General features: G+C 36.9%; 1 protein-coding gene across 6 annotated transcripts in view; it reads right to left on the bottom strand.

Annotated features, from left to right (window-relative positions):
• TUT4 (terminal uridylyl transferase 4) overlaps positions 1–19482 on the bottom strand; it is a 42598-nt gene that overhangs the window by 9749 nt on the left and 13367 nt on the right. For all 6 annotated transcript variants that reach the window (XM_057367032.1, XM_057367027.1, XM_057367029.1 and 3 more), the window contains exons 4-23: positions 18709–18825; positions 16522–16699; positions 14313–14401; positions 13319–13370; positions 12673–12742; positions 11635–11761; positions 11058–11177; positions 10456–10677; positions 10130–10304; positions 8042–8781; positions 7429–7579; positions 6797–6883; positions 5296–5399; positions 4868–4925; positions 4670–4773; positions 4173–4262; positions 2180–2293; positions 1021–1098; positions 446–623; positions 32–79 (exon numbers count right to left, since the gene is read on the bottom strand). In XM_057367032.1, the coding sequence (XP_057223015.1) occupies positions 32–79; positions 446–623; positions 1021–1098; positions 2180–2293; positions 4173–4262; positions 4670–4773; positions 4868–4925; positions 5296–5399; positions 6797–6883; positions 7429–7579; positions 8042–8781; positions 10130–10304; positions 10456–10677; positions 11058–11177; positions 11635–11761; positions 12673–12742; positions 13319–13370; positions 14313–14401; positions 16522–16699; positions 18709–18825 (2902 nt within the window). The remainder of the gene's footprint in view (positions 1–31; positions 80–445; positions 624–1020; positions 1099–2179; positions 2294–4172; positions 4263–4669; positions 4774–4867; positions 4926–5295; positions 5400–6796; positions 6884–7428; positions 7580–8041; positions 8782–10129; positions 10305–10455; positions 10678–11057; positions 11178–11634; positions 11762–12672; positions 12743–13318; positions 13371–14312; positions 14402–16521; positions 16700–18708; positions 18826–19482) is intronic.

Here is a 19482-nt window from a genome sequence, read left to right as displayed (position 1 = left end):
CATTAATCATCAGCAAACATTARTAACTTACTTTTCCTAGAGACTCCAGCACCCAGATTATGATTCAAGTCAAATGGATCTGCACAAAGAAGGAAAAAACAAAAAAATCAGAGCTGGAAAAAATATGCTGCAAATATAACTCTTTATTTTAATGCAGAGAAATCCATTTTAGATGCATTCCCAGAGTAGATTATAGCAAAGCAACGCTGAATGTTTTAAAAATGTGACTAGCCATCATCCAGTAAGAACAATTCACTGACATCTAGTACAAGTTATGAGTTTCAATAATTCATTGAGCTGTAGGACTTGCAAACAATGTTTTTTTAAAACTCTGACTGTAGTCAGAGTTTTTCTCATATAAAGATCTGTGCAAAGAGAACACACTCTCAAACAACAGAGTTTCTTCCTCCCTCAYGAATGGAAAGTCAATTCAGCAGAGGAGTACCTTCGATGGCAATACACTTGGATGTCCACTGCTTCTCAAATGTAGTTAACAGCTTCTTCTGCCGGATGCTGATCACGTATTCCTTGAAGTCAAATTCCTCGGTGTAGAATCGCAGCAGCCCCAGCCAGAGCTCTCCAAGAGATTCAGTGTTCTTTCCAAGAGAAGGCAGACGCTTCTTCTGCATGCAATTGGGGAGAATTTATTCAGTTACAGTTACTGCAGCACTGCTTCTCTTGAAACACCTCTCCAATTACAAGTTTGTCTACTACGAATGGTTTCTTTTGGTTAAAGTAAGGTTAAATCACTACAGTTAAGACTAAACCTGGACTGTTTTCAAGAATAAAGAGTAATTTTCCTGATTTATATTTTTTAGAAATGACTTAAAAGAAACCAAAAAATAGCAGAAACTCATTTTAGCAAAACAGGACTCATTTGTGAAGTTGCAACACTATGGATACTGAAGTTTAATTAATTAATAGAATTAATCTTTTATATATTACACTGTTAGAAATTTATTACTTTTCCTCAAAAGCAATATTTAAGTTTTAGTGACTCTTCTGGAATTAGAATATTACCAATTCTTCCATGTCATCAAAGAAAAACGCATTCCATCCATCCACCATTCTTTGTGGAATCTGTTTGCCATCAAATATCTGCAGGAACAGAGAGTGACAGTTACTGCTCTAATTCACTGTAAAACACTTGCAGGGTTTTGGTAAAAAAAAATAAAAAAAATTTAACAATCAGTTATCATACAGACAGTATTTCCCATTGGAAAAAGCTTTTAAAGTCTTTTTGCATTGTTGCTGTACCTCTCAAATGATTTTATTTAATTTTTACTTGTTCTTTGCAACTAAAAAAACATGACTGAATTACCTTGTCAAGATTCCAACATCCCTCTTGCCCACAGATTCTCTACGGAGAYTTTATATGATTTCTATTACATTTTGAGTTTAGCACAGCCAAGGGGAAATTCCGTTATTTAAATGCACTCTCGGGGTAGCAGTAAAATAAAAACCCCCAACCACTACTAAAGTATCAGCAAGAAAGTCTATGAGTCTCAACTGCAATGCTTCAGCCAATTTTCCTCTTGCACACTGAAACCAAAAGAGGCAGAAAGGGATAATTTTAAGATGTTCTTGGGAGTTCCAGAGTGTATCCATGAAGAGGCAGCTGCATAATTATATTCTCCCCACCCATACAATGGGGGTACAGAACATTATTTTCCTAATAAAGTTTCCTGGCACATGTAAAATAATATCTTTAAAGCTGTACCAAAGCATCAATTATATTTTTTCCCCCTCATCAAACAAAAAAATAAACCTCTTCTCTTACAGATAAAGTCTTGAGCAATAAATAATGCTTCTGACAATAACTGGTTGAAGAGCTGGGCTCACATTTCAAGAGCATCTGGTGCAGTTTCATAATTACAATTCCCTTCTCTCCATACCACCTGCCAATTTTTTTCTATCCTGTCCAGCATATAAATATCATCGTAAGACCAAAATCCCAAAGTAAATGTAACAGCAGAACTTAGGCCCAACAGACTCCCAATTTTGATCTAATTGTCTTGGTAAGTTTTATCTACTAAAAGCAAGAGCAAGTTAAGAACCTGCTGGTTAGAAAGGCCCCATATTTCATTTATCCCCCCTGATCCTAAAAGCCCAGCCTTCTCATATTTGGTTTGAAGAAAAAGTACATCGATTTTCATAGCCTTATTTTCTGAACACCTACCTCTTGAAGAACTGGAATAACTGGWGGATTCCTCTGCTGCAGAAAGTACAAGACCATAAGAATATAGGCGTATGAAGACAGACTACCACGGGATGCATCACCAATATCGCAGCGCTGAAAAAATACATTTTAAACAAAATGCTGAATTCACATTTTACCATTCAAGACTAACAACTATGTCAGAGAGCAAACAGAAACCCCATAAGTAACARCAAATACTTTCACCTCATATTAAAAATTGTTTTATGAAGCCTGAAAAATAAATGCACCCAAGAGTCAACCGCCATCTGGCAAATCCAYAGCGTAATTTGTCTAACATAAAACGAGAAAAGCTTTTCATAGCCAAAATACTTAAAAAAAATTTTATAATGTGCCAAACTGAAAAAAAACCCATATCAAAACCCCCAAAACATAAATCCCAGGTTTCAATGCTGTAAAATTTAATTTTCTTAAACTCATGTGCCAAGARCTGTTTCTATGATTCCTTATTATTTTAGTTCCCCCTCCCCTTTTAAAAAAATAATTAAAGCAGCAAGAATTTCTATGCTGTCCTAGCAATGTAGGCAAAACGTGGCATTTTGCTAGCAAAYATACACATACCTAATTAAATCATGGTCCAGCCTGCACTAACAGTGCAAAACAAACATCCCTGCCCAGGTCAGGGAGTTGGAACCACGACGAGCTCTAAGGTCCCTTTAAACCCAGGCCCTTCTATGACTCTGATCAGTGACTGGCACCTTACTGTGCTTGAGTATCTCATTACAGTATAACCTTTCCACAGCACCTGCTTCTAAGCTATCCTGTGTTTTGAGGCTGTGTCATATCAAACAATGCATATTTAACCTCCCAGGCCTGGAAAAACCAGGGATTCGCAAATTACTTTCACATTAGCAGCAGCAGTGACAGCTGTTCCTGGGTTTTCTGCCAATGCAAACAGAGGAGGAGGCATTTTGCTTAAACCCAGAGTATTTGTATAGCTACAGTCACTTGCACACATATACATGCAGGAGTGCATATCCCACAACTTGGATATTTGATTTTTGCAGTAACAGTTTTAGAGCATGAACAATAGCATGCAATGCTACAAAAATAATGTAAGATTCATTGTTATCAACACAAGGCACTTTTAATCTGGACACAGAAGAGATAAGGCAATACTGTGCACTACTGTGACCACATCAAGAAAAACATCATTACTAGTCTCAGTGACAGTATAATGAAWGTGTCCATTCCATTCTGGCACAAAGTTATTTAATTCATCTTGATGTATTTTATTACACGAACATCTGGTAGCATGATGCACTCTCTATAAGCCATTTTTTATCTGCCCCAGTTCCACTAAGCTTTCTTTGGATGTGCTGTATTTAATACTGCAGCTTGCATAAAACGCAACACCAAGTTTCAATTATCAAAGGTTGCACAGTATAACATTTTGACAGAATATCACAGCAAAAGATGCAGGAGATCTGACTTTGCCAAACTCTAAAAATCAAGGTATGTCCTAGGCACATCAAGTAGGGGCTCAGGCATTCATTCATCACCCAATACCTACCTGCTCCTGACATTTATGTTAAGCAAAATGAGGCAAGTGTGCCAGAAGAAAGTAGCAGTAAGCTCTGGGCTGGTCTCAGATATGGAAGTTTGGGAAGCCCATGCACATCCACACGCGCCTACATCTTAGTCACCAGTTTTTCCAGTTTTGTTTGGAACTTGGRTGGGCTTTTTTGTTTGTTACAATTGCAGCTGGTTTGAAATTTAAGAAAAAAAGAGAAGTTTTCCTTTCATCAGCTTCCTCTCACACAGAAATCTTTCAGATAGCAGAAGGTACCAGGATATGATTTTGACACACACAGTCAGATGGAGCACAGTAAGTTTAAGAAAGTGCACTTCATATTAAGAGCATTCCACTGTCTCCTCTCCTGCTGGCAGAAGGCAAACTCAGTGGCTGCAGCAAAAAACACTGTATTGTACAAATACCTTTTTTTTATATTACCTTTGCAAAAACTTTCATTGTGTAGCCCAGATACTGCACTCTAGGATCAATAGCTGCATATGTAGCCAACATCCTTGTGTTATGCTGTGCCTGGGGAAAGAGGACAGAAAAAAGTCAARCAGGTGTCAGGGGGAGTCATTAAGTAACTAATTGTGCTATTTCACAGTGTAAGGTAAAAGCTGGAATAAGCTGCACTATTCATGATGGCAGACAGGCCATGGTGGATGTGGCACTAGTGGCTTTCCAGAAGCATCTCAAAAAAAAACCCTACTTGTGCCATAACCTGCTCTGCCATTGGGTCATACACAGTTACCGGGGTTGGGCTCGGGGTGTGGGCCACTGAACTGAAATAATGTAGAAGAAAAACCCAACCAGAGAAAAGGCATTTTAATCCCTGTTTCAAAATTATTCCCTCAAAACAATTATTTGAGTAAGGTAGAAAAATTCAAAGAATTTTAATTCTTTGAACACAGGAGCAGACACAAGCAGATGCTTACCAGTGTATTGTACAAACTGATGTCTCCTTCCAAGCCACTCCGTCTGTGTTCAAACTTTACTATAGGCACTTTGGCTGTTGTTATAGGCAAGATGTTCCTCAAACCTGAGGAAGCAACACTTTAGTACATAAAACATTTCCATTAACAACATTTAYAGTAAATCTAACTGCAAAACAATTAATACATTAAAGCACCTACCTGGATGCTTCTTAAGAACTTTCGCCAAACCTTCTATTATTTCTTTACAGTTTAATTTCTAGGAAAAATAAATATCACAGTTTCAGATGTTAAAACATGGATCCTTATTCCAACAAGCATATTTACTATCACATATATTTCCTAGATGAAAAGTCCACATAGAAAAGGCAGCAAGCATTAASCCAGCACATGAATTTACATTAACTGGTGACTCATATGCTCTACGTGGACATCTACAGCACACTGTGGCTACAAGGCATTAAAAGTAAAATAGGCTGGATCTTGCTCCAGTTGTGCAGAGTGCAACAAGCCAATGTGCTGCTAACAAATCCTACCTTTCCTGCGTACAGAAATCTTAAGTGAGTTATAAAACCTTAAAGAATTCTTGGATTTAAAATAGCAGATTTTATCAATTTCAAAACTCTTACCTCTGCATTTTCATGACCTTCCAAGGTCATGCAGATATCTAGATCACTGTCCCGAAATCCAAATCCATTCTTTGAGGAGCCAAATAAGCAAAGCCTGGCTTTGTCTGATCAAAAGAATAGACAAAAAAAGGTAAATTCTTTTACAGTTGACTGGTAAGTGCTTAGTATGGAATACTGCTTAACTGTGATGTGCAGGTGCCCATAAAAATGACTYTAAAGAGAGAGCTTACAGTGTCACTTCAATGGCTTCAGCTTTGATAAAGGAGGAAGCACAATACTGCAGCAATTACTTAAAGAAAGTAAGGCATAAAGGCATAAGGGTAAAGACGTATTTTATGTATTTTTTATAACTGAGTTATGTTACAGATACAATAATCATTAAATGGCATCTCTAAATGTGGTGAAATATTTTGTGGTATGTGATTGCACTTTCCTGCTTTTAATAAATCAAAATAATGTGCAGTCACCAGTACAGCTTTACCGCACAGATAAGACAGAGCTACTGTTAAATTAGCACAAGTAGTACTTTGGTTCCATTCAGAGGTTACATAAGTTGCATATTTTTCCTGTGACTAGGTAAATTTGGTCAATGAGTTTTTGTAATCATAACACACTCTTCAAGAAGACCCAAGCAGTAAGATTACAATACTTTATGGAACATTCTTTCCCAATTAYTTTGTTTACATTTTTGTTTGAAACACAGTATTACTATTATTTTCATTCTTGGAAAGCAAAATTATGTAGATAAAACAAATTCCTTCCTAAATGCAAAGAATGCATTTATCTGTTCAACTAAAATTAATGCTAGGAAAATAGATCTAACAACTATTCACAGCTTTTTYCTTAACTTTAATAGAATCAGAAATCTTAAGTGTTTCAAGGCTTTGCATCAGGTCTCAATCCTCGGCTGCTGCCAGTAAATGCAGGCACAGCCAGGGGATGAAAGTGGAATTGCCAATTCCTGGATGACAGATCAGCTATAGCAGAATGGCCTTCCACGGACTGGAATTCAGGAGACCTGGGTTTGGTATCTGGCTCTAGCACTGTTTAACACCATCTACAAAAAAAATCACTCTGCATCTCTGTGCCTTACTTCCATCACTGTAGTGAGGTATTTCTGTTTGTTTTATAAAAGGGATGTGAAGATAAACTCATTAAGATTTCTAAGACATTTAARCACGGGTGACTAGGCAACAAAAGTCTTTGGCCCATGACCAAAGCTAACACTAAACCCAACCAAACTTTCTTTCTGGCCTGACTGGAGCAATCCTGTGTCTGCATTACTACTCTGGCAGCTCTTCGTCCACTCTAGGGATGTTTCCATGGAATAGCATGAAGGGATGTTCCATGTCAAAGTCTGCAAGACAGCTTTACAAATGGAAGGAAAAGAGATGCCACTGATTTAAGCAAGGAAAATAAAATCAGATAAACCACATCTTTATGCTCTGGACAACATGACTGAAGAAAGCATTCTCAAGAACCACTATCTACCGTTACATACCATTATACTCTTTTCGAATAAATCTCTCCAAACTTGCCAGTATGTGTTCTCTGTTTTGTTGCTCAGATAAAGGAGGGGATAATTCATCTAAGTAAAAACAAATGAAAACACAGTTGTGACATTCAGYGCCTCCAAAATATTTTTCAGCTAATTAAATGATTGGATGGGATTTTTTTTCTCATGTTGGCTTATTAAATCTGTGGTTTTCTATCATTAGAGTCCTCAGGATTTTATTTCAAGACATCCAATTTTTCAACCACAAAGTGGCTTGGTGGGCATCTGGCATCCATCCATAGTTAATCCACCACAGCACCTCCAAAAGATGCCACAGAATTWGACAAGCACAAAATTAGTTTTGCCCACAGCTGGATTTCTGGGGACACCAGTAGCTTTTTACAAACCCAGTGAAAAATCCCATAGAACATCTGTTTCTTAAATCYGTTAAAAGTATCACAGCCATGGATTATCTAAAAATTAAAATAYTGATTAATTTGTAGCCTAGGGTACCTGGAACAGCTTCTTCCTCCTGAATTGTAAATAACTGTAAATAAGTTATTTAAMCCTGGAGCTTTGAATTTTTCCAGGTTACAGATCACAGTGTACAGCTGAGTACAAACACCTTTTGAACTTACCAAAACATCTTTTACACACTATATCAAGTATTTCCCGAAATCTGTCTGTCATTGGTGGTAGTGGTTTTAGATCAATTTTCTTGAAATCCTCTGGGCAATCATTTTTGGAATGTCCATCCCGTTTGCAGATGCTGCATACTATAGTTGGTGGCTTTTGGGGGGAAAAAAAGCGCACAAATGCAATTTTCCTTTTAAGGCAGTTCAGCAGACCTAAAATTTCCAAAAAACTAAGAATATTTTAACACATGAACTACAACAGAGCCTCTACAAAGAGCAGAACACCTCTCCACAAGCTGCATTTAGTTCTCCCAGTGCATAGAAGTACCTGGAAATTATACATGAAAGCAGGAAAGGGAGAAATAGCCCACAAATAACCAAAAAGAAAACCCAGGATTCTTTTTTGTGTGGAAAACAAAAAGCTTTGCATAAGATGGGGGCAACAGACAGGGGGAACACAGGGTGGTGTTTCCAGTCCTGAATAGTAGGTACTCTACAAAGGCCAGAGCTATCACCCATAACAGATTGAATCACTGGGACAATCCCACCAGCCATCCACTCTTAGTTTTACTGACTTAAACTAACGGCCCAGCTRTACATGACCAGCACTGCTTACCTTTCCTGAAGTAAAAATAAACTTATCAAACACATAATGCATTTCTTCTGTTGAGAGTTTGCCTTCCTCTTTGAGATCATGGGTTTCCAGCACTTCTTTGCAGCTGGGTGAGGTAGCTGGGGTGCCAGTGCACTTCGGCTGCGGAGATGACTCCGTTACCAAACTCTGTCTACTTTCAGCATCAGAAAGCTCAGTACTGGAATTTGTGTCATCAGGCTGATGTGCACTGCAGTTACAGTGGTGGCTGTGCTCACCCTCAGTTATACACACTGAAATTTCTAAATCATCCATCTCGTTAGGTGATTTTTCCTTTAATTCACAGCATTCATTAGAAATAAGGGATAAAGCTTCTTCTTTGTCTTCATCATAGCTAGAGTCCAATGTTGAAAGGAGCAAAGAGTCCATGTCCTGGGACGTACATCTTTTGGCTACAGCTTCTACCACTTGATTACATTCAACTTCATTCTCTGGTACGTTACATCCACTTCCTGTATCTTGGTTATCAACATTTTCCCCTTGCGGAAGGCAACAGTTTGCTACAGGCTCTTCAGATCTTGTGGATTTCTTATTATTAATTTTCCCTTTTTCTTTTTTCTTGGTATCTGGCTTGGATTTAATCCCATCTTTACTTTGTGGACATGCAAAATATTTATATGCTGTCCTAAATCGCTCCAGGATGTACTCAAATACCATCTGGCTATTTAGACTTCGTGCAACATTCCTCTTTAGTGCAAAAGGATCTAGGAAGAAAAAGAACAATTTAATTAGTAATCCTTAATTTCTACATTTTACAAAGCAGCTGAAATCCCTAAGTATCTATATGGCAGTTAAAAAGARATTCTTATGCCAAAATGCAGAATTGTATTTGGATATACTTAGAAAATGTAAGACCCACAAGCTCTTTCCGAATTCTTCCACACAAACACACCCAAGTGCAGCCATGAATGGCTGACTATCATAAATCATTCTAAATAATACTACTTAAAAAGTAAAATCATAGGTACACTGCACMCTTTTTTAATGGCAAATTTCTAAATCAGAAATGAAAACAAACACACAAAGGCAAAATAAATAGAGGCCTGCCAGAAACGTTTTTCCCTCCACTGAAGGAGGATTTGCATTTCCCTTAAGAAATTAATTTGTCTAAGAGTAACATTAAGGATATAAGGATTGTACAAACCAATCTCACCAGGATTTATTCTTAGTCCTTCCTAACGATTTCTAGATCAAACATGTTTTCCAAGCAAAAAGAGCTCCTGCATAGTTGCTATAAGTTTGCCTGGGAAGATAGCACCAAACTGAGATTCTGTTTGCTATAAACTTAACATTGGGGGAAAAAAAGGCACAAATGAAAAGTAAAAAAAAAAAACATAGAGCAAACAACACAAATAGCCCAACAATAGCAGGTGTCAGAACCAGAATGCAATCTGGTTTTCTGAAATTATTTCCCATTTCTTCCTCAATTATTTGTCCTGTCACCTCACATCCCAAATGTTGAAYAAACCCTTCCCTAGTTTTTCTAAACTCTAGCTAAAAGCAATTTCAGAAAATAATTGGGAGAGGAAATTAAAGTCACAGGAGTGATCTCAAGACCCACTACTCAACCTGTGCCTCAGGAATTCATKGCTTGATTTTCTGTTTTACTTTTCCTTCTCACTCTTCTTGTACCTTATTGACTCATCCTTCAATGYACCTCTGTACCTTATTCTCTGTCTGTATGATTCTCTTTGTCCTCTCCTTCGCCTCAAGTGTTACAGATAAGCCACTTCAGCAACATCTCTAGAAAGTGTTCAAAAGTCATTATTCATGCTTTTATAAAAGTATCCCCTTACAAGGTTTYTTAGCCTTCCTCAAATACCCAATTTTTCTGTTCTTAAGGCCAACTCAGAATGCCATGCATTGCTCTGTAACTCAGTGACTTTCCCTGTTTTTCAGACAGAAAAAAACTGTCTTTAAAGAGACTAAATAGYTGACAAAATGTATTATTTTAAAAACTTTTGTCCAGACTTCTTGTAACAGATTTTAAGTGTTAAGCAAATAAAGATGCTAATGCAGGATGACCACAGAACTGGGAAGGCATCAGCCTACCTTCAATGGCTATTCGTCTCTTAGGCCAGTTTTTATTCTCTCTGGTTAAGAGTTCTTGTACCCGTATGCTGATGACATACTCCTCCAAAGCAAATTCCAGTGTGTAAAACTTCAAAAGTTCCAACCACAGTTGCCCCAGTGAAACTTGGTGAGGGGTTTTGAATGCTAAGAGAGACTGAAAAACACGGACAAGAATGCTCAACTGCAGTAAGAAATCAACATTCCCTTTTTTTTTGTCCTGGTTCCATCCAATATCAATGTTTAAAAATAAAAAAATAAGGATAAGAGAGAATGAATGTTTTCGATGAAACAAAGCCATGACTTACAATCCCGTGTTTCTCTTTTGCACTGCTTTGGTTGTCCACYTCTGAGCTTGTTGCCTTCTTGCCACCACCTTTCTGTTGTTCAACTTTAGCTTTAYTTTCAGCTCCAACCGAGTTTTTTGCTGCACCATTTGTGGGTGGTTTGTACTCCCACCGTACAAACTCTTCATCTTCCACACCTTTCAGCTGGTGGTCATCTGGTCTCTTCGAATCAAAGCCTTCAATCTAACAACAATTAAAGTGCCTCTGAGACAAGACTGTATATAATACATATAACCASAAGTTTCCACCAAGGTAACACTGACAGCTATGGTATTCATAGCTCTCAAGAACAACAGATGTCAGAGAGAGAAATTCAGAGAAACAAAGAARAAAATAATTGCATTTTCTCCAAAACACAGATGATACAATTATACAGCCTACTACAAGGGCCTTTTAAARAGTCTTCAGAATCATCAAGCATCATCTGTGTGAGGATTAAGTACCAATGCATTTTATTTATCRTTTTCTTTGGCAAGCAAATTCTGCATTTTTATGAGCTTTCAGAACACAGAAATAATGCCAATGATTTAACAATAAGGTTATTRTATTACCAAATAACTCACCCAATTGCCCAAATAGGATGGTAAAATACGTGGTTTTCTTTGTTGAAGAAAAAATATCACCATTAAGGCAAAGGAATATGAGGGAATCCCACCTTCAGCCTGACAGTCAATGTGACAGAGCTGTAAGAAAAGAAATAATTACTTTTTTGCTGTAACACCAGCATTTTAGTTTACAACATATTTTAAAAAGGACAAATACTAAAGAAATATRAGAAACATACCCAAGTGAAACAGAAAATCCTGTATCTCAGAAACTGCAGTGGTCACGCAATGCCATGTACAGACGAAATACAAATACAAACTGCAGCAATTTATACAGTACCTTAAGGAATACTRTCTTATCATACATCATTCTTTTCAGATTCACCACATTCTTTGATTGTGGGACACACTTATGCTTCTGTCTAGAATTTCARTGTTATTGTACAGTGGCATCTCATGTATGGAGGTGGGGTGAAGTAGTGGCATGAAGATTTTTCTATAAATATATTCATGGTATATCATACACTACACTGCACACACTGCTTAAAAAGAAGGAATGACAATTATAAGTATGGAGGATAATTAAATAACTTACTCTAGCCCAGTAGCGGAAAGCCAAAACCAAGGGRATAAGGACAGGCTCCAGTTTGCCAAGTGCAGCCAGCAGGTCAGTTGTAAGGCAAGCCACGTCATTCCGAGCACTCACTTTACATGTCAAACCACTGCAGTCACAAATGTAAAACAGATAAAGGTTTAGGATTTGTGATATAGATATTTGGGGCAGAGGGGAGGTGGGGCATCACACCACCAYAAAAACATCCATTAGAGTCTCCATATGTAAGAACCTGAATTTTTTAAACAAAAGGTATAGAATGTAATTGCATCTTCTTCACTATTAAATCATCAATTGCATCTAGAACTTACAGAAGTTCACTATAGCTAAAACCATAAGAGGATTAAGAATTAGTTCTGAGTTCTGCCAATAATTAAATTGTTATCTTACACAATTCAATTGCCAACTATATCATCTACATTCTAAATATTTAAACAAGTTAATTAATACTCCAGACCTGSTGAATATTAAGRGTTGGTAAACCCACAAAACAGCTTMTCCAAAAACTTTCCTTTAGCTTCTCAGAATAATTCTTTCTATTCTGTTACAAACATAGGAAAAGACAAGCCCAGTCTTGTTGCATTTTCTTCCCCAGAGTTTCAATCCATACCTCTGGTCAGTCAAGCAATCATGTTTCATTTTGGAGGTTGCTGCTTCTTAGGAATTTACTGAAACTTCAGATGATGTGTCCTTTCTGGCAATGCATATCTTATAAAATGTTTTTAAAGCCTTGGCTTAAACTGCTGGCAAAAATTTTAAATAACTGAAAACCACTCCACTTTTCCCCCACTTAATCAAAAGGAGAATGAGCATTTTCAGACTCCTACTACCAGTGAGTTCTGTGTAGCACAGAAACAAAAGTAGCTTTCTTTCTAGATTATAYTTTTGTGTACGAGCAATTCCCTTTTAACACAAATGTTAGCTGAATGTTACAGTAACACTTCTTGTCAGGAGAGCAGGCAAGAGGCTGCTATGAACAAGCAGAGTGGCTCATTAAAAATCCCTTCCAGTCACACATACCTTTTAACATCTTTGCAAAAGACAACAGGAACTTTGGCATGGAAATCCGACTCCACATCTGAGTAGACAGCTAAGCAGAGAGGAAAAAAAAAACCCATTCTGTTTCAAAGGCTTTTATAGTTTTCCCAATTCTGTCTTCAAAATTATTATATTTATACCATGATTTTTTCAGAACAAATCAAATTAAGTGCTGCATAGCTAACCAGTAACAATAATTTCTGGTTACTTTTGATGCTCACCACCAGTATCAGACAGCCAGGCTGTGTTCCTGACAGAACAACAAGGCTACAAGTTTTAGGAGTCTTGGAATAGCTCTCACTGATGTCCATATGCAAGTGGAAAGTAGCTTTTGAGTTTACTGCTTAGAATTCCTCCCATGAAAGGTAAAACTTTGCTCTGGTATCTGACACTATTGCCCCAACTTCTGGCAAACTGAACTGGACTAATGGTGCTGCCATTCTCTTGCTGCAGTTTCTCATCTCTCACTCACACAAGCACTGACATTCACAAAATCATTCATAAAAACAACTCAGATACTTTGGTTGAAAACAAATCCATTTTTCCAAGTCTGCAGAAAAATTGAGCATCAGAACAACTAAGCAGCAGATGGAATWTTAAATAAAAATGAGATGCAACCAAAACTCACCACTGTTCTTCAAGATTTCAAGCACCTGGATCAGAACATCTGGTTGACTCATCTGCAGTGACAAAATTAAAGCAGGTTACATTTTATGTTTTATTTAAAACTACTTGGGTTTCACAACTAATAACTCTTATATCCTTCAAAAAACTGAAATCATGTGTCAGTATTAATGAAARCATTAACTGCATCTGTCTGCACCAAGAAAACAGGTAGCAGTAAACATATCAGCCAGCTTTCTTTTGGCACACAGCTTCTTTAGTCAACACTTCTGTTCTAGCYCTGCACTAACACACTCCACAAGGAYAAATAAAAGCACTTGCCATATATTCAACGATTTCAATGTCAATGCATACTACTAGAAATGGACAGCAATGAAGAATTTGRTGTCAGTATATTCCCAAGGGTTTYTGGAAGTTAAAATTTCRAAACATGTGCAAGTGCAGCAGCTGAGTGTCTATCAAGAATGTGCTGCTAATATCAYWCACTAAATATGAACCAACAACTTCAGTACCTACAGATATATCATACTGCTCTGCAGGAACTTTGTACCATAAACTGTAAATYTGGATGTGRTATCTACTTGCAAGTGATTAAACCATAAAAGGGAAAAATGTTACTTTTTTCCCCAACTTTAAAAGGGGGGGAATCAAAACCTACAAGAATTTACAGTCTGAATCATGAGCACGTGGAAGTGCACTTACCCAGAGCCAACTATTTTCATTCTGCTTCAGTATTTACTCAAAAAAAATCTAGAAAAAGCCTAGCATAAGATTGTCAAAAARAAAAYCCCAACAAAAACCACCCAGGAATTAAAGTTATCTAAAGAGCAATGAAAACTTCCTCCAYAGCACAGCTGACATCAAATCAAAGATTAGATGCTTTGTGTTATTTTAACACCATAGGCCCCAAGAGAAGATGAAGGCAACGGAATAGAAATAAATGTGGATGGCCTTGATTTAAAAAGAGTCTTAGTTAATACAAGATAATATCTACACACCTTAGGGGGGAATTTGATATCAATGTTAACATCGCTGGTCTTAAAAGCAAATCTAGTTAAACAGGAGCCATACATCCTCAGGGAACAGTCTGGAGAGAGAAAAACGAAATTATTTAACAGTTAGTAAATTAATTTTTATTTAGTGGATGATGCATACTGTGCTTTAGATACTACATGTCACAAATGGCATTGCGATAACAAACATCAAATGTAGGCATTTCCATAACACAGCATCACAGGAAAACAAATAATTCAAACACTGTAATCACCAAATGGCCAACATTTTCCATGCGGTTTTAAAGTTTTTTTGCAATGCAGCTTTAGTTCTGTTTGGTTTTAATATAAAATTAAATATGAAATAATAATAATTGTCACCATCTCAGTGTAGGATTTTATGTAYCAGCTTTTATTAACTACACCTTGATTTCACTACAGTGCTTGACCAATTATAAAATTAYTTTTTGCCTCACAGACTTTTGTATGAGGCATCAATCTGTTGATTTCATCAGCAGGATCCAGTGCACATAACTTCAAAATAATCCAGGCACAGAGCACAGTGTCCATTCAGTGTTTCAGTTAATACAGTTACTTCAAAGATGCARAACAGACCTAAACTAACTAGGAAGTACCTACTCAAAATGAATACGAGAAATGCCATTCCATTCCATAAATAATAATTTAGCCCACTTCATGATATAATTTTTGTAGATGAAAACTTTCCTGTGATGTATATTAGGGTCTCACATATTTAAATCAGCTGAAAATTGAGAGTGTTCTCAATTCCTCCCAAATCCAACACCCTGCTCAAGCAGTGAGACCTGGAGCAAGCTGCCCAGGCTGTGTCCAGCTGGGTTTTGAAAATCTCCAAGGATTGAGAGTTGACAGCCTCTCCAGGCAACCTGTRCCAGTGTTCAATYACCCTACCAACAAAGAGGGCTTTTCTTGTATATCTYCCTTTATGTGTGTTCTTACCAAACATTCAATCAGAAACATCAACWATATTATACTCTTAAAAGAGAAAATAGATCTTACATGTACATAGCCTTAAGCCTATTTTCACTACTTAGAAACCAGCCCTCTTGGAATAAAAGTCTGCATGGTTAATAATGATAATTTACAATTTCTTCCGATGGCTTTTCATAATCATAAGAATTYTTGCATAGTTCTAATGTGAGCTCAAAAGAAAATCATGCCAGAAGATCAGATGTTTTCTACACAGTGCATGAAATGAATTTTTCCTAATTTACAACTTAGGAAAACACATTCACTAAAACATAGCTGGCTTTGAAAAGGAGAATAACAAACTGTCATTTCCTATTACAGACTCCTCTTGCGTTACTCCTACACCTCCATAGAAGCTCATCAGTCCAAACAAGYCAGCCAGACAAGTAACAATAAGATAATAATTTTCCTGAGTATTTATGTAAAAATGTTAYGTAAAAAAAGCTTTGTCTTATGCGTCCCACTTTCAATGGAAAACTCACTAGAGTGCCAGAAGTTTGCACTAGGAGTCACATATTAAAGAGCAACCAGATCAGCAAAACTCTACCTGACAAACCCCACCTCTATACTCAGCACCTGATGTTTAGGTGCTTTATAAAGCATCTAAAACTAAAGCTGATCATCCTGCAGSTAACAAAATCTTTCTTACTGCTATATTTTTATAGAGCAAAGGGAAARAATAAGTTATTTCTAAAACAAAAGAACAGTATAGAACAATACCCRACTTCAATATAGATGATATAAAAAGTTTAAAACTKTTTTTTGGCAATGAGATTTTATTTTCTTCTGTTCAGATGCACTGAACACCAAAYCACTGTTAACATAAAGGCAACATCACTGCAGCTCCAGAAATCTGATTGCAAACTCCCAGTGTATTAACTACAGAAGAAGATGGGAAACCAATGCAAAGAAGCAAATGTCAAATATTATCCTTCTTTGTTATATTATCCCACCACTTTAAAGAGGATCAATAAACACATYAGAAAGAAGGACAAATAAACACAGTCATTTTTTCCTCTTTTTGTATCCGTTATTTTTTTTTAAATCAACTGCAAGTCTCTATTAAGAAGTCTGTATATATTAATATAGTATAATATGAAGATAATTTAACACTAAATGCACTCATTCACTATTAATGAAGGTATCAAAAATACATGTAAAAATAATGAAAAATTTTCACCTAAAAAATGGAGAATATTATGAATACCTGGTAAGGGCTGTTGAATAATTTTCTCCATCTCATTTACAATTTCTTGACGAATTCTGAAGTCCTCATCTGAGATGCCTTGTTCATTTGCTGCCTCGATGAGTGTGAAACTCAGAGCRGCCAACTGTGCAGTTGAGGGGGGTGGTAGGGCCCGCAGCTCATTTTCTTCTTGCTTTTCCTGAATAATTGTTGGATGATATAAATAATGGTATTTTCTGAGGAAAAGGTTATCTCTTACTACTGTACAATATTGGAACACWCTTTTTACATGGTGTCCTGACCAAAGACTTCCAAAGGCAGGAGCTCTGCCTGGCCTAACTGGCAAATACAATAGTGTGGCTCCCAGGAATGACAACAGATGCTCACTGTTTAAAACAGAGCATGTTGTTTCACAGCTGGCATATGAGGAGGAAATCTTCTGTATTCCATTCCTGAACCACATTTTCTGACAGCTCTGAAGCAGAATTCATCCAGGAAAATAAAAAGCTGTAATTGTTCCTACATAATAAAAGTAACCGAGCTGGAAAAGTCATATGGATTTTCTCGGACGGGGTTGTACTTGAAGAAAAGATATCAAAGGTAGAAAAAACATTCCTTGCTCCAAGGAAATTTTATAAGTTGAGTCCCATTACTGCTTAAACAGCTGGTGCCAGAAATTACTGGATTTAGTGCACTCTATCCAATAGCAAGAACATGTCAGATGCATCGAGKCATTTGGGGCTCGAGTCATTTGGGACTAAGTACAACAACCCCTTGTTTCATGAATTCATCAACTAAATGAAATATATGACTGAAATAAATAATAACCATAAAATAGTAATGCATTAAGAAAACACAGTACAGTATGAAAATATTTGTTTAGTTCCAGGCTGCATCTCTCAACACTTCTGTTCTTATCTGAATAAATTTAGTGTAAGAAAGAATAGGGGCATTTCCAAAGGGCTCTGGGAATTTTTTATCGTCACTACCTTAGGATTTTTCTTGAGTTGGGAAACCACAGCTACTGCTAAGCTTATTTTGATTGTCATGTATCTCACAGAGCTATAAATAGGAGCATTTTATAAAGTAACATTTAGRCAGTTACATAGGTATCACCATAATGTTGTGCACAGCATAAAGCTATTTGGGGCAAGTGTTAAAAAGTGAAACTGCTCCCTGTCCTCAGAATACCATTCAGTGCTAAAGAAACCTCATTCCTCAATTCTCATCTTCATGCCCAGATGAAAAGCATGGTAAGAGTTCATAGATCAATCACAGGGCTGGCTCATTTTTTTTCCATGGTGCAATTTAGCAGACAGTAAGAGAACCAGAATCCTTTACAAATAATCACTGACCATAATGTAAAAATGTTACTTTCTGAGATTTAATGGATTTATGGCATTTGGAGTCTTCCAGGTGATGACTTGCACATATTTTAGAATTAGAGCATTAATGAAAAACAGAAGTATGGCAAGAAATACATGGAAACATGAGAAAGTAATTTGAATCTTGGGGAACAGCTCTAGAAACAGTAATTTTAACCACCTAAATCACAAAATCCAACATGCTGGGGAATCTGTAACTCTTCGTCAGCATTTACAAAAATGAGCTGGCAAGAAATCCATGCACCTTTTTTTGGATTTCCTGCACGTAACAGTTCTTTAGAGCAAACCATAGCACCGTGGTATCTGATAAGGAAACTGCTTTTCTTTTGTAAGCTTTAGAATTGTTTTCATATTAAACACATTAATAAAGCCGGGTGATGATGAGTGAACTGAATCCCTCCCTCCTGTAACGCTTCTAAACTTTACCTCCAGTCCCTGGAGGTCTTGCTACCAACAGCATTATTTTCAGGAAATAGAAATATTAAAYATATTTATATATAACATGTATTTTTCACCTAAGTTACCTTGCATTCTGTTACTAAAAGTATGATGAACTGCCCACTACTCAGAGACACTAATTCGGAAGYAATGTCCAAAAATGTCCTTTCCTCTCTGCCTGAACAGATCAGATCATCAAGCCCTTCCTCTCAAACATAAAACAGAAATTTGTGGATCTCTGCTCAGCAAACAAACTTTCACCTAAATGAACATGACCAAAGAAAAAAAACCACATTAAAAAAAAGTTATCTTAATGTAAAAAATAAAATTAAAAAACAGAGGAGGAAAAGAAAGAAAAAAAATAKCCAAAATTTTGTTAACTTACCATTATATTTTTCTTATGACGTTTTTCTTTAATATGTTTGTGAGCTCCCTGGATATTTTCAATGTGGACTAAGCAGAGCTTGCATAGATACTGACAGTTGGTGTATTCTGGGGAGCGCTGTGGAAAAATGGCCATAGATTAAAACAAATGTTTCTACCAGTGCTGCCTGAAAAACTCAATTCTTTCATTCATAAACTGTATTTAACTATTATGTAACACTTTTAATGTCAAGGTGCTTTGCAAACATTAAGCAATCTTCAAAAAACACAGAAGGAATGGATTTTTACCAGTATGAAAAGAGGTGAGAGAGAGGGAAGGAAGTGAGATAACCTGAATATTACATTTCTCAGTAAATTTTAGTGAGGTAAGATTAAGGCTGAAGAGTTTATGCTTCTTAAGGATGACCTAAAGGCCAGTAAAGCCATTCCCTTGTCAGGTGAAGCTTTTAATAACTGGATTTATTAAATCTCAGCACCTCCCCTCCTTTCTCTGATGAGGCAATGGCAACAACTCATCCCATCTCCAGCTCTGGGTTGTGGCAATGGGGGTGTCTGGCACAAGAGGGGACACCATGGAGTTTATTCAGCCAGGAAACCATTAACACCTACGGGGTGGAAAGGAGAAAGGACCAACCCTGCAAAGAGAAGGGGTTGTTCCTAATACTCCACTATATTTGTCTCATCCTGCAGTTATATTTTCTTGCTGAAATGGATCACAGCTACAGAGATCAGAAACCTTTCGATAAGCTCACTCCAGAGACAAAAAGGGCCCAAA

This window comes from Malurus melanocephalus, unplaced genomic scaffold (genome assembly GCF_030028575.1).
Source record: "Malurus melanocephalus ecotype Western Australia unplaced genomic scaffold, MMel_1.1 scaffold_74, whole genome shotgun sequence".
In the NCBI taxonomy this organism is placed as follows: domain Eukaryota; kingdom Metazoa; phylum Chordata; class Aves; order Passeriformes; family Maluridae; genus Malurus; species Malurus melanocephalus.
This window is presented reverse-complemented; position numbering and strand designations above follow the sequence as displayed.